Source organism: Physeter macrocephalus, chromosome 6 (assembly GCF_002837175.3).
Source record: "Physeter macrocephalus isolate SW-GA chromosome 6, ASM283717v5, whole genome shotgun sequence".
Classification (NCBI taxonomy): Eukaryota; Metazoa; Chordata; class Mammalia; order Artiodactyla; family Physeteridae; genus Physeter; species Physeter macrocephalus.
The window spans coordinates 13,367,721-13,383,786 of NC_041219.1; the positions used below are offsets into that span (position 1 = coordinate 13,367,721).

Below are 16,066 nucleotides of genomic sequence, written 5' to 3' on the forward strand. Positions count from 1 at the left end.
ATTAAACTGTGGGAAGTGCTTAAATTAAAATTTTAAATATGATATATACTCTAATCTTTTTCTGGTTCGCTTTTATTTGAGTGTGGACCTAACCAAACAGGAAAACATTTTAACATATTTATGTTGGTGGTTTATCTAGCCATTTGCACAGTATTACTGATTTTTCCCCTTTTTTGAAACTATGGACAATCTATAACAGCATTTCTGCCCAGAGCTCATAGTAACTCACTGAATAAAGGGCATTATAACAAAGACTTGGGAAGGCTTCTCTGAGTGTTAGGAATTAAAACTCCAGCCAATAAAATTATTTTCAAATATGGAATCATTAAATGTTGAATTCGAGTGACTGCAGGAGTGAATTTCAGTGACTGCAGGATATTCTGCAACTTCTGAGAAGTTGCCAAAGTATAGGAAATAAAAATAAACGTACCAAAAAAATGGATAGAAAAATAAAAAGACCCAGAAAAAATATATATGTATATTTAGTGGGGGTAGGATTAGCTAATTATAGTATTGGCGTTATTGGATTGAATTCTTAGTTTTAAGTTAAAATCTACTAGCATATTGATTTGATTTTTTTTTTTAATTACATTCAGCAAATCCATAAACTACGGAGAGAGCTTGTTGCATCACAAGAAAAAGTTGCCACTCTCACATCTCAACTTTCAGCAAATGTAAGTCACTTTTGATTTTTTTTGATATATTAAAACAGATGTTTATATAGTAATTGGGATAATTTTAGTAACAGACTCACAAACTTTAAATGTCCAAAATTATACAGGCTTTAACTCACTAAATAGTGGGACTTTCCTGCACACTGGGTAATAAAACGTAAATCCATATTGATGAGGAATCACAATGTGGTTAAAATGGCTTTTTGTTTCATGTAAAGTTGGAAACATTAGTAAAAGCTACAGGTGTTATTTCTTTTCTTATTTCTCCTTGTTACCAACGCCCAGCCCCACAAACGTAAGACTTTCTTCAGCTGCAAGACAATGAGGGGTTGACAGTGATTAACTGTGGAGTATAAAAAATTCTTGGGCCCCGTCTCCTTCAGCACAATTGATTGGACAATTAGTTAAGCAGCCAGTTAATTCTCTAAATTTGGGTTTCTTAGCTATATTATAAATGAGCTACAGTTCTCTCAAAAACCTTGGTAGCCTCCTTATAGCAGTTTAAGCAGCTGAGGATGGCAAAAAATGATGATGGAAAAAACCATCAATTACATTAACATTTACTGAAGATCTTTCAATGTGCCAGGGAGTATACTCAGAGTAGGAGTAGAAATAAAGGCGAACCTGTGGCATTGTGCCTGGCCCTAGGGAACAACAGTGTTAGAAGCAGCAGTGAGGGGTGAGGAAGCTCCCGCTGTTTTGCCATATGTCCTGACACCTTCACTCAACATCAGTCTGCTCACTTCCACTGGGTGGCTCTGGGCCTGTTCCCTGCCTCACCACTCTGCTGGTCGTGGAGTTCTTCCATCTGCTGAACAGAGCTGAACACAGCAAGAGTGAGCAAATGTGGGCCCACTGGGTATGATTTCAATAAGAGAGATTTTAAGAATAAAAGTTATTGTGCAATATATCGGGTTGGCAAAAAAGTTTGTTTGGGTTTTTCCGTACCATCAAAAACCCAAACGAATTTTTTGGCCAATCCAGTACCTTCCACAGTATATAAGTAAGTCATTTCACTCACAATGCATTTATTTTAGCACTGTATTTGAATTGACTTTATCTTTTTGACTTTGGGAGAATCAGATGAATTGGGGATTGGTTATATTTATTTTTTATAGATGTTGTCAGGGGATTCTTAAAATAATAGCAGGTTTTAGAGAACTGTTTAGACAATACTGGAAGAGAACAGTATTATTTAACCCATATTTTTTGTCTAAGAATGATTCTTAAATAGTTCAGAAGCCACTGTAAATTTTATACTATAGGCTATATGTATAGTAGTATAAAGCACTCCTGTCTAGATTCCTGAATATGTACCCAGAGGACATACAGCAGTGTAAAAGCCGGAACACACTGGGTTGTGTTTGTCTGCAATGAGGAAGGCTCAACGACAGACCCTATACGCTGGATAGTAAAGATATAAATGTCTTGAATGATTACTCAGAGTTTTGTTTTATTTTGTAAATGTCTCTTGCATGGACTTACATATCAGTTGTTGGATTAATAAACGGCTGCTATACATAATGGAATTTGGGGTTTTACACAATAATGTTTATACTGTCTCCATTTAGAAAGTAATACGGTTGAGGTTGACCCTTGAACAGCACGGGTTTGAACTGTGCAGGTCCACTTATGCATGGATATTTTAAAAATCTGCATGTAAGTGGATCCACACATTTCTGAATATCTGCATATAAATGGACCCACATAGTTCACACCCGTGTTGTTTAAGGGTCAACCATACACAATCCATGGTTGGTTGAACCCTTGGATGTGGAACTCACAGATGCAGAGGGCCAACTATGGGACTTGAGCATCCATGGATTTTGGTCCTGGAACCAATCTCCCACAGATACCAAGTGACAAATGTACATGTATATTGTATTAAAAAGAAAAACTGAAATTAAAAGAAGTGTTTAATAAAAGATATATATTTGTTTTTCCCTCTGAGATTCCCATTCCCATTCTTGGTTATTGATTTCTTATGTTTCCTTTCAACATTGTTCTTCTGTATACCCCTGAATACATATATACAGTACACATTTGCAAAGGCTTATACACATACACACACACACACAGACACACACAGACACACACACACACACATATACACACAGAAGGAACCAAGTTCTAACATAGGAGGACAGTCCTGGGGGACAACTCGACACCACTGTTTTGAAGGGTAAACATTTTACAAAGATGTCAGCCATTGGCTATCTGCCACTTCTCTCAAGTCATGCATGCCACACTATTTTCACTGTTGTGTTTTCACGACTATGGACTGTGTATTCTCAGCTGGGCATTGATATGACCGTCAAAGCATGAATAGTGTTTCTTATGGTAGGGGAAAAAAAGTACTCTTTTTTTTTTTTTTAAAGTACTCTTTCTGTGCATAAAGCACAGATATATAGAGAGTACATAAACAGGTATCCAGCATATCTGTGACATTAAAATGGCCATGGAGGAAGGGGACAATTAGGAAAAAAAAAAAAAAATCTATAATATCTCCCTAGGGAGTGATAAAGAAAAAAAAAGTAAGAAACATAAAATTAGAAAAATCGGTGCCAAATTGATAAATTTGTTTAAAAAGTGCTAGTCTTGGAAAAATATCTCCAGCCTTCCCTGTCCACATCTGTGTTATCATTAGTAGTACTTTTTGCGCGTGGATGGGAGCTTAATATATATCCTATTCGGTATGTTCTTCTTCTTTTTTTTTTTTTTCACTTCATAATGCATTTTAGAAATATTCTCAAATCACCTCAGACCCACTGCAAAAAAAAAGACAAATTACAATGTTTGGTTCTGTAGAAAATATCATTAACTGTTATTATTATCATTTATTTAGTAATCATTTTAAGATCCAGCTATTCAGTTTTACTCAATATATGAATAATTCTATTAGGACTTAATTGGTTTTCCTTAATTTGGGCTTTTTGGGGTTTTTTTTCGTTTTGTAATTGATGTGTCACATGTTTGGACCTGGCAGCATGATTATATTTATATGGAGTCCAGACAATAATCTGTGTTTTGTTTGTTTTGCGGTACGCGGGCCTCTCACTGTTGTGGCCTCTCCCGTTGCGGAGCACAGGCTCCGGACGCGCAGGCCCAGCGGCCATGGCTCACGGGCCCAGCCGCTCCGCGGCATTTGGGATCTTCCCGGACCGGGGCACGAACCCGCGTCCCCTGCATCGGCAGGCGGACTCTCAACCACTGCGCCACCGGGGAAGCCCCATGTGTTTTAATATTTAAATTTGAAACATCTGTTTCTCTGCTTTTTCTCCCCCTTTGTTAAAAGGGGCAGTGGTAAGTCAGAAAGTTATTCAGTCAGCTCACCTCTCATTTGCCTGACAGAATATGACCTCCATTCAGTAGAAGGTATGCTGAGCCTTCCCCTCCCCTTGCAGAGTTCTCTGAGCAGAGCTGCAGAAAGCCTGGGAAGCCTCTTTTTATAGAGCTGTGTCCACTAGGATGTCTGGAGAAAGGAGAAGAGGGTGTGTTGGCCAGCGCTATTGCCTGGCCTTCTTTGAATCAATACCCCACCAACAAACAGGAAGAGAACAGGAGCCCCACAGTCCAAGGCCCCGGGAATGTATGGTCACATCAGACAGTCAGCCAGGTGCCCCCTGGCCTCTCACCCATACCTTCATGCTGCCAAGCCAGGTGGGATGCATTTAGTGTATTTCTTACAAATCTCAGCCCTTAGCTAATCTGGAAATGGGCACTAAGGCTAGTTATTGCTACCACTTTTCAAAGATATCGCTGAATGAATGTGTAACCAAAAAAAGGTTTTTTTATTTTTGTTAAAATTTATTTATTTATTTATTTATTTTTGGCTGTTTTGGGTCTTAGTTTCTGTGCGAGGGCCACTCTTCATCGCAGTGCGTGGGCCTCTCACTGTCGCGGCCTCTCTTGTTGTGGAGCACAGACTCCAGACGTGCAGCCTCAGTAGTTGTGGCTCACGGGCTTAGTTGCTCTGCGGCATGTGGGATCCTCCCAGACCAGGGCTCGAACCCGCGTCCCCTGCATTGGCAGGCAGATTCTTATCCACTGTGCCACCAGGGAAGCCCGTTTTTTTTGTTTTTTGTTTTTTGTTTTTTGGCCTTTCAGCGCATAAGTCTTTTAATCACACATCTCTCAGGTGTTATTTTCCTTGGGATTGTGTCCTATATCTTTGCTCTGTTTAATATTTTTATATAATCTGGCAGTTACTTTTGTTTTTCTGCATCTCCCTTAAGGGAAAACTATTTTGCACATAATTAACAATGACAGACACTGAAGGGACAATTTTATACAGTAAAAGAAATGTGAAATCTTATTTATGATAGTTTCAGAGTCATTTTCAGTTCATCTAACTATTGATTTTCAAGTGTAAAGTCATCTATTTCTGTCTGTCTATCTGTCTAATCTATCTATCCCCATATACATCTATGTAAAGAGTATTTTTTATTTGGTTGATGGGCTGTCACTGAATTCTGAATGAACAAATGCAATGCAGGCATTTTTCATAATGATATTCCATCTTATTTTTTAGTACCACGGTTCTTTACATGTCTATTCAGATTATGTTATGTGATTCCAAACTAAAGACAATATGTATTAAAAATATTTTCCCTTAACTAATATTCAGTCTTGTCTATTTTATTACCTGCACAGACTTCACCTAGCACAGTAGGGAATATTCATCAACATATTGATACAACTTTACTGTGGCTTGAAAATTATGCAGCTGCTAAGAGAAAAGTCAGAACCATGTAAACTATGATTAACAGTCCCCTTAAAAATCCACAGTTCTTTTAAAGTCATTTTATAAAGTTTTTAGACAAGATATATTTTCCTATAGTTTAATCAGTCTCACATTCCATTTTTTTTCTCCAGTAAGGTGACAAAGATTATCACTGGTGTAAATGCCTTCCTTTATTTTACCTATTGTAGTGCCTCTCCATGAATCCAATTGGTGCGAAAGTTGCCCTTTTATTTACTTCAAAGTAACAAAGCTGGACTTCCCTGGTGGCGCAGTGGTTGGGAGTCCGCCTGCCGATGCAGGGGATACCGGTTCGTGCCCCGGTCCGGGAAGATCCCGCATGCCGCGGAGCGGATGGGCCCGTGGGTCGTGGCCGCTGAGCCTGCGCGTCCGGAGCCTGTGCTCCACAACTGGAGAGGCCACAACCGTGAGAGGCCCGTGTACCGCAAAAAAAAAAAAAAAAAAAAAAAAAAAAGTAACAAAGCTATTATGATAAACTAAGTCAAGGGGACATAAACTTAAAGCAGCATTTCACAAACATACTTTTAACAAACTTTTCACCGAGAACAATGTGACTCAAATTAAAATGTTCTTTTGTAACTAGTTATATATGTTCTTGTAAATAATTAATGAAGAGCAATTTTCGAAAGATTGAAAACTGACCTTCTAATGGTGTACATTTTATATTTACTCATAGATACCAAATATAAGCAATATATTTGTGCAGCATATTCTTCACAGTCCTGCTTTCTTTGTCATATTTTTAATTTCTATTAAACTAATAAAATATGCACAGCTGGTAAAATGAAGCAATTTTCTATAAGTTATATACATTCAAGGACTCATTGTCCAACAATTAAACCTTACAGTTATTTGGGAGAATTGAAACTTTTCAATGTTATGTAGAGTCTTGCATTTCTTGTAGTGAATATTAGCAAAGTTCTTCTATTTTAGAGGAAAACAAGCAATTTTAGCTTTAGAATTTAGTAACCCATTGTATCTTCATAGCAGGATTATTTTTAACAGTCTAAACTAGAATCAGCACTAATGGTCGTCATGGACAAATAAATTATAAATCACACAGAGCAGTGCTTTACAGCAAATTCTAACTCCTGCTGCACACCACATGGATGAATCTCAAAACATAATGTTAAGCAAAAGAAAGCTGTCACCAAGAAAATCATGCCATGTGATTCCACTCGGATAGTTTTAAAAATAGGCCAAGCTAAAACATAGTGTTTAGGGATGCAAGCTTAGGTGGCCAAACTATATAGGGAAACAAGAAAATAATTATAACACAGGTCACTCTAGTGGTTATCTTTTCGGAAGGGAGAGGGGACAGAGATGAGGAAGGGGCAAGGGAGGACTTCCAGGGTCTTCAAATCCTCTTTCTTGACTTGGCTGCTGAGTGCATGAATATTCGCAACAATGAACCAGTGAGCTGTACATTTTCATTTTGTTCACCTTTAACATAGTGTGAAGGTTAAGTATAAGAGAAAGTGGGACATAACCTTATGCTAATTCCTGAGGGTACTAAGTCTGACGTAATGACATTCCTTGTCATTGGAAACGTTTTGAACTATTAGATACTATTTGTTTTTTAAAAAGAGTGTTATTTATCCAATTAAACCTGCTAACAAACCTTGGAGTACACTTCTCAAGGTCGTGTGTATGTGTGTGTCTGAGAGAGAGGGAAAGGCGGAAAGAGAGAGAAGGAAGTGGAAAAGAATAGAGGTTTTTTTTTTTTTTTTGGTTATTAAAAAAATTTTTTTTATTGAAGTAGAGTTGATTTACAATGCTGTGCCAATCTCTGCTGTACAGCAAAGTGACTCAGTTATATAGAAATCCTTTTTTTATATTCTTTTCCATTATGGTTGATCACAGGATATTGAATAGTTCCCTGTGCTATACAATAGGACCTTGTTGTTTATCCATCCAATATATAATAGTTGGCATCTGCTAACCCCAAACTCCCAGTCCTGCCCTCCCCCAACCCCCTCCCCCTTGGCAACCACAAGTCTGTTCTCTATGTCTGTGAGTCTGTTTCTGTTTTGTAGCTAGGTGGGAAAGAATAGAGTTTTACTTACTGATGGACTGAAGATTAATAGGATCTTCTATAAATTATCTTTCTCTATATTACAGTGTCTGGAAAACAAAGGCATCCCAGGATGAGCTCAGAGCTAGGAACAAAGACACCTTTGTATCATGATGCTAATAGAAGGGACTTGTACATTCTAGCTGTTACCAATAATGGAATAAACTTCTGGCTGTTACTAATAATGAAATAAACTTCTAGCGCCCTAATTCTTAGGACTCCTGTGATCCATTTGATAATAGGTACCTCAGCCTTTCAGCTCTAGTAGAGTTACAAGGCGATTTATTTTAATTGCATCCTCTCACTCCCTTCTCTCAAAAAAATAATCTTTTGCCAAATTTTCCCCCACACATAGTTTATTATAGATGTAGGTTGTAAAACATTCTGTATTCGTATCTTTTTATGGATGCGATAAAATTGGAGAACATACCTGTGGTTCTACCTCAAGCCACAGTGAGAGGTTGACTTATCTCTTCATGCATAATATTCTGTGGGTCAAGCTGTTGCATGATGGCATGTCAATAGAAACTGGCCTATTTTAGAACTATAATAAGATTTTCAAATACTTCTTAATCGTAAGAGTTACGGTTATGTACTGCAATATGTATAATTCTCTGACATTTAAAATAAAACCCCAGAGCCATAAAAACTTAAATAAAATATGACTGAATATTATTTCTAGCTGGCCTACCTACATTTCCTTAGTGGAAGGGAAAAAAGTAGTAATAAAAGCCCTTTTTTATTGAAAAGAGTTTGGAAAGTGAAGACAACTCTTTTCGATTCAATTCTTTGTTAGTAGAAAAAGAGGAAAGATAATGTTATAGCTGTCAGCAGATGTCTGGCACTTGGAGGAGACCATCATTTCAATAGAGGAGCTAACAATATCTTCAAAGGTCATCACGCAGGTATAAAAATGAGGAACATTCGTCCATTGACTATTGCCGCGACCTTCTCTTGGGCTTTGAGTCTAAAAACTTGGCAACTCAGAACTTTATCCATTATTTTGGGTGTCAAATCCTCCATGATGTGCAAGTTAGAAGGTGTTTTTATTTGCAAAATACCATTCCCTTTCAGAAGTTGAACTCATTAAATGTCAAGATTGAAACACTGATTTTTAAGCTGAAGTTTGGAAATAATAGATGAAGATTTGTGTTAACGGAGAGTCAGCACTGAAAGCCAGACATGGCGGTCATAGTATTTAAAGAGTAAGAATACCTGAAATTAAGCATTTTGTAAAGAGAAGCGTTTTCATCCATCCACATAAGGTTCTGACATTTAAGATATGTTCCTTCCGTTTTGTTCACAGGCTCACCTCGTAGCAGCTTTTGAAAAGAGTTTAGGGAATATGACTGGCCGACTGCAAAGTCTAACCATGACAGCGGAACAGAAGGTATGTTCAGGAATTGCCACTGGGGCTTGAAATAAGACAGGAAGTTGCATAGGGTGTTTAAACAATACCTGAGATGCAGCTCCTTAGAAATAATACTGAGAGGATCCATTCTAAAGTAAATTGGAACAATGGCAAGATAATACCTTTTCTTTTCAGATTTTAATTTAAAGACTTATGATTCAGATTAACCTATATTGGAACACACACACACACACACACACACACACATATACACACACATGTTCTTTTCAGGCAGTCTATTATTTTACTTCTGACTGGAACTATTGAAAGAATACCAAATGTTAAGAAAAAGAAACAGGAGAAGAGTTAGAATATTCTAGGAATAATTTAACACAGTTGATGAGTATTGCACTCTGACAAGAATTTTCACAAATTCATGGTCTATAAGCCCAGTTATAGACCATGGCTGTGATCTGAGATACTCATGAAGAAGGCCTGAAACAGAGGTTAGGGCTCTGTAAAGTAAGGGGCCTTACGTTACAGTATCCACGAGGCAAGGAACAGTCCTGCATAATTTTGGAGTAACAAGACTAGTTGGCATCTGGGGATGCTGTCTTTGAAGTAAAGCTAAGCTACATCAAAAGCTTTAAAATAAACCTGAAGGATTTTATGGAGTAGAAGAAGGAATGGTTTAAAAAAAAAAAAAAGCAACAGACAATTTGGTTCACAAAGGCAGAAATATCAAAAGGTCCACACTGGATAGAAAGAATCTGGACACTTTCCATATGATGACCAGTAACTTACCTCCCTGCCGTTAATTTGGTGGCCCTAACCTGAGTCCTTGGATGAGTGTCTAAAAAGTCTCTAAAATTGTGTGGAAATATTTGTAAAAATGGCATATGTGCATAATATGAGCAGATTTCCATAGTTTTCATCTAATTTTCAAAGAGATCCACATCTAAATAGTTTGGGATAATTTCACAATCAGTTCCTATATCTTTCCATAGGGATGGCTTCAATTTTGGCTTCAGTTCTGTAAAGTATGGCTTTGGCTTTAAAGAACTAGCATGCGTTATTGAGTTTTGTCAGTTTACTACTTTTTTAAAAGTTAAAAAACAAAAAAACAAAAAACTGAACAGTCCAAGTAAACCAAAAGAGAAAAATCAAATATTCCTATAGTTGCCTGGTATATTTATAGAACTAGATTCTGTTTGCCCTTATCTTTCATTCTCCTATTTCATAGCTCTCCCCTGCCCATGAAAGAGAACACTGTCCATCCCTGTCAAGCCTGTTCTGAAAGAGAAGATAACAAACTCCTCTGACCACATAAATTTTGTCTTAATCTTTTGGGGGGGATACAATTTACCATTTCACTATGTAACATAAGAACTCAGCAAAGAGGATTACAAGGCCTTTTTAAGGGCATACAGGTGGGAAAGATTATAAATGTTGGAGTCCAGTAGCCTCAAGTTTGAATCTCGACGAGGTCTCTCAAGAGCTGGAGAATCTCCCTTTCGTAAGCCTCAATTTTGTCATTATAGAAGTGGGACTTATAATAACTACCTTGTAGAATCATTCTGAGGAGTGAGATACTGTAATATGTCACAGGTAGTGGATAGTCAACAAATGTTACCTTTCTTTATATTTCTCTCCTTTTTTTCCTTAAAAAATGTAAGATAAACCAAATTCATCATTGGTTATATGCCAGGCATATTGCTAGAAATCATGGTTAGTGTTTAAGTCTCAATATCTTTAAGAAGTCAAAATTTATATATTTTGCCTCTCCATATTTCCTTCAGCTCTTTTTTATTTGTAGGCAAATTTCTCATAGAAACTGGAAATATATACATGTTTGTTAATTTATAATGTCTGTGAAAAATTCCTGAATATTTTAGAGTACATCTCCATAATACAAAGAATTATATAATTGTTTGCACATTATCCTTGAAGTAACATTGCCAAAATTGTAAAGTTTTCTCGGAAGATATCATGATGTCTGCAGTTGCCCTTGCCATTTTTTTAACTGAAAGTAGAATGGTTGCTCTTTTAATTGAAATATGTATACACACAAAACGATGCTTATTTTATTTTATCAACATTAGGTTTTTTAACATTCACATTAACATTGTATTTTATTAACAATGTTTATTTCATTATATTATTTAACAATGTTTATTTTAGTAATCTGATATTTATAACTTGCTTTTTTCCAGAGTGGTTTTGAAAATCTTATAAAGTTTATTGGATTATGATATAACACAATTCAATGACAGAATCTAGTGAAAACCAGTAGAGGAATGTATATAACAAGATGCTTGAGCCTAGGTAATTACCACCCCAAAGTAGAAATTCACTGAACTGAATTGATCTCAAGGAAGCTAAGGCACAAAGGGAGATTGCTTGGCGTGTTTAGTTTTCATTTTCTGACCAGAAGAGCATAATTTAGATTGAAGAGACAAACTTTCAGACACTGAATTCAAGGACAAATTTATTGTAAAATTTCTTAAATTGGGGTCATGAAATAACAAAAGACAAAATCTCTGTTCAAATAGACATTTCTCTAAAAGCTGAGGGCATAACATTTAATCATATTTCAGGAAAGCCATTTTCTTCAGGGAGCTGAGATAAAAGGGCATATTGTTCTCTGGTGATCCAACAATCCTGGGAAAAAAGAGCAGAGAATATAAAGCAGAGGTTTTGAAACTCTGTTCTAGACTTCCAAGGTTCCTTTGTCTATTTAGTCATGCACCAAAGTTATAATGAATTTCTATTGTGTATGAGATACTGTTCTAGCTACTGAGAATTCAGCAGTGAAATACACACACACACATACTTATATCCTAGTTTATAACCGGTTATAATATAAATAGAGTTTATATTCTAGTAGGTGACAGATTATGATAAAAATATAATTCAACTATATGAGAATTTCAGGTGAAGATAAGGACCACTGAAAAATTTAAAGCTAAGAATGAGTATATTGGGAAGCAAGGTAGGATGCTAACACATGAAGAATCAAAGGCCATGGTGGTTGCATGTGCTTGGGTATCTACTTGAGAAATAGATAAACTAGAAAAAAAAAGAATAAAAGAATTTTAAAAAGAAAGAAAGAAAGAAAGAGATAAATTAACTAGGACTCAGATCCAAGACTCCTGCTTCAGTGTGTGATTTTCAACAATCATATGGCATTAATAGCCTGAAAACTGTATCAAAATTTTAGTTAGGTTTATAGACCAAAATCACTCTCTTGAATAATGTCCTAATTTTTTTCCTTGTTTCCAGATGCCAAGTCACACCGATTCTCTTGCTAAATGTATGTGCCAAAACACTGCTTTTATATACTTGTAGCCTAGTAAAAATAAATAAACAAATAAAAATAAAAGAAAGAAAAGACATATATGAATAACTCAGGAGGCAGAAAATATGAGGTGCAATTAGAAATATAACAGGACAATGTCCTGAGTGTTCTCACAGAGAACCATTGCATTGTCACACTAGTTTTGGCACGGGGGAGGGGGGAGTTGGGGTTTTTTTGTGTGGTTTTTTGTTTTGTTTTTTATTGAAGTGTAGTTGATTTACAATGTTGTGTTAATTTCAGGTATACAGCAAAATGATTCAGTTTTATATATAGTTATAGAATAGTTATATCTATTCTTTTTCAAATTCTTTTCCCTTATAGGCTATTACAAAATATCGAGTATAGTTCCCTATGCTATACAGCAGATCCTTGTTGGTTATCTCTTTTTTATATGGTAATGTGTATATATTAATCCCAAACTCCTATTTTTTCCCTCCTCCCCTTTCCCCTTTAGTAACCATAAGTTTGTTTTCTATGTCTGTGGGTCTATTTACATTAGTTTTAGAGGAGAGGTGGCTGAGAGGAGCCTTGTCAGGCTCTGGAAGGATGAAAAAAATTAATTCAGGAGAGATGGAGGACCGCATGTCATAGAGGAAGGAACACCATGAGCATGAACAGCAAGGAGAGAAATTATGGGAGACATTAAGGGAAAAAGAAGGAATGTGGAGGAAAATGTGGAACCAAGACTTGAAAGATATCTAAGGAATCTGGTCCTTGGAAACAGGGAGCCATTCAAAGATTTTGACACTAGGCTCACATGATAAGAGTTAGTTAATGAAGATCAGTCTAGCAGCATTTCCCAGTAGTTTAACAGCATTCCCTGTAGCTGCCAGACCATGTGTTGTGGAACAGTAAGTCTATAAATAAGAGTAATTAAGATAATTGTCAGTAGTGCTGCCCGGAGGGTGACATTATCTCTAGGTATCCCCTATACCTAAGGCTCAACAGATTGTGATGGTGACATAGTTTGATCAAGAATTTTACCTGGATTTCAGGTCCTTGTCCCTTAACTAGTACTTTTCCACCAAGGTTCTCTAAAAGAATTAAGAACGAATGCCCTGAAGCATCTAATATATGTGATGAAACAGCTTCTTTTTGGTGCATCTAGAGTGGTACTAGCTACGTACCATCCGTGTCAGAATTGAAAAACTTGTCACTCAAATTATTGTTCAGGGTTTTATTTTCTTATGCTGCAATAAAGGTCATCAAAATGATAAGAATTCTGCAAATCTATATTTTTTGAATGAAATTTTTACACAACTACTGCTAACTCCTTGCAAATTTACTAAGGGTATATACTCATTGATAATTAGAAGACTTTCAAATCACTTCCTTATATCTGTAGTGCCAGAGGCAATTAGAACATATGTTAAGGTGTGTTAGGTTAGTCTTGTTAGAAGGTCAGAGCATGACAGAGGAATATATTTTTGTTTGAGTAGTGGAGCTCAGATGTTGATTCTATGCTAACTATAAAGTCTAGGGTTTGCTCATTCTTACCCCTGTGAAACTACTTTTTTGGATGACTAGATGAATAGACACTTAAATGTTAAAACTTAGAAAATTCAAAACCAACCCTCTGGAAATAGATAATGTAGAAGCTAAAATTTTAGTTGAATTGGGTCTTTACATTAACTCCTAGTTCAGGTTAAATATTTATCATCTAGAAGTGTTTTTAAAAATTTATCACTAGACTCAGAAAATACATTCATTAGCCTTTTAGGGCATAGGATAATTTGACTCTATAAGTTACTTATGGATTCAAGTTGCTTATGCTACTGGGGTTTTATGAATTCAGTTCATTTAGTTAGAACCAGGGCTGACCAGAGGTGTCGTGTGGATGGAGATGTGTCACCATGGCCATTAAGGGTGAAGGATATTCAAAGCACAGGGCTGGTTCTTTCAGCAGAAAACTTCACAAAATTTCAAGACACATACGAAGGGTTGGAGAGTGGGGTGTGTTCAAAGCAACTATAGCTAGATAATGTGAGATTAACTGTGTCAGTGTGAGGAAGCAAAAGACTGGTTTAGTGGAAAAATTTTAAGAGCCTTGACTAGAAGGTCAGGTAGAAGGTCAGACTGGTTGATGAGATTTGTTGCCAAGCTGTGAGATTCTTAATAAGGCCTTTGTCCAGGAGAAATTTGGAAAGAGGTCAGATGTCATTAGGAAGTTAGTTTGGAAAAACACGGAGCAACGCCAGTATTATGACACAATATTTGATCATTTGATCACTTTATTTTGAAGCATTTCAAGTCTGACCTTGATAGCTTGTTTAGCCTAGAGACATGTAGAAAACAGTTAGAAGAGATACTGACTCCATCTAGCCACTTTTACACAAGAAACTCACATGGACTACATTACTGGAATCTCACGTGGTCAGCCTATGTTTGGGGCATCGTTATCTTGAATGGCTCATTGTAGGTAAATGAAATTTGAGTTCGGTTCTCATGTTTTAAAGTATCGTTTTTGAAAAATGGAAAATATCAATAAAATATTATCTGATCATCTTATTCCCAAGACCCTCTGAAGAGTTACTCCAACCCCAATCTTCTCTTTGTGAGAAGAGTAAGAAACTGAAAACTGCTAAATTAGAGGAACAGACTTCAAATTCATCTCTTGATGGTATCTACATTTTTCCAGGGGAAAAAAGGAAGGCTAGAAGTAAACTATTTAGAAATTTCTGTCTCAGTCCAGTTTTCATTCTAAAATGCTTTATATTCATTGCTATACACTTTTGGAAAAGAGAGAAAGGAAAACCCACTTTGTTGCCATCCAAAGGAAGTGATTCCACTGATTTAGCCACATTGAGACTTTCAGTTTATAATGAATAATAAAGTTATTGACTTTTTAGTATATAGCATCCTAAGTGATCAGACACCCTCTTGTTAAAATATGCAGTAGAGTTGAAGTTTTACATCATTCTTTGAAGGGAAGAAACACCTGTTTAACATAGACCAGACATTTGAACAAAATCGTCCCAACATTTAGTGAGATCAGATCATAAATCAGGTGAAAAGATAAACTCTTCGACAGCTAAATAAGCTGAATGCATTAAATGGTCTGGATGCATAGAGAAGGAATCTGTTCATTTTTCCTCAAAGGAAAACTTAGTGGTGTCATGTGGATGGAGATGTGTCACCATGGCCATTAAGGGTGAAGGATATTCAAAGCACAGGAGGAAATCACATGGAAAGACTCAGAGAAAGAGATAGTGCTAGTTTGAATGATGGTGAGGGTGGATCTCATTAACTGAAGTAAGAAAAAAGGAAGGGACTTTTGCAGATATGGAGAGATAACTACTTCAGATTTAACAGACTATCAGTTTAGAATTTAACTATCTTTTTTTTAAATTTTTTAAATTTAATTTTATTTACTTTTTTATACAGCAGGTTCTTATTAGTCATCAACTTTATACACATCAGTGTATACGTGTCAATCCCAATCACCCAATTCATCCTGCCACCACCCTCAACCCCCACTGCTTCCCCCACTTGGTGTCCATACATATGTTCTCTACATCTGTGTCTCAACTTCTGCCCTGAAAACCAGTTCATCTGTACCATTTTTGTAGGTTCCACATATATGCGTTAATATATGATATTTGTTTTTTTCTTTCTGACTTACTTCACTCTGTATGACAGTTGCTAGATTCATCCATGTCTCAACGAATGACCCAATTTCATTCCTTTTTATGGCTGAGTAATATTCCATTGTATATATGTACCACATCGTCTTTATCCACTCGTCTGTCGATGGGCATTTAGGTTGCTTCCGTGACCTGGCTATTGTAAATAGTGCTGCAATGAACATTGGGGTGCATGTGTCTTTTTGAATTATGGTTTTCTCTGG

General features: G+C 36.4%; 1 protein-coding gene across 7 annotated transcripts in view; it reads left to right on the forward strand.

The window, feature by feature from the left end:
• NAV3 (neuron navigator 3) overlaps positions 1–16,066 on the forward strand; it is a 258,060-nt gene that overhangs the window by 191,342 nt on the left and 50,652 nt on the right. For all 7 annotated transcript variants that reach the window (XR_008617544.1, XM_007115738.4, XM_007115742.4 and 4 more), the window contains 2 exons: positions 597–674; positions 8,817–8,900. Coding sequence is in view for 6 of the 7 variants with exons in the window: in XM_007115738.4 (XP_007115800.1) it covers positions 597–674; positions 8,817–8,900 (162 nt within the window). In the remaining variant the exon portion in view is untranslated. The remainder of the gene's footprint in view (positions 1–596; positions 675–8,816; positions 8,901–16,066) is intronic.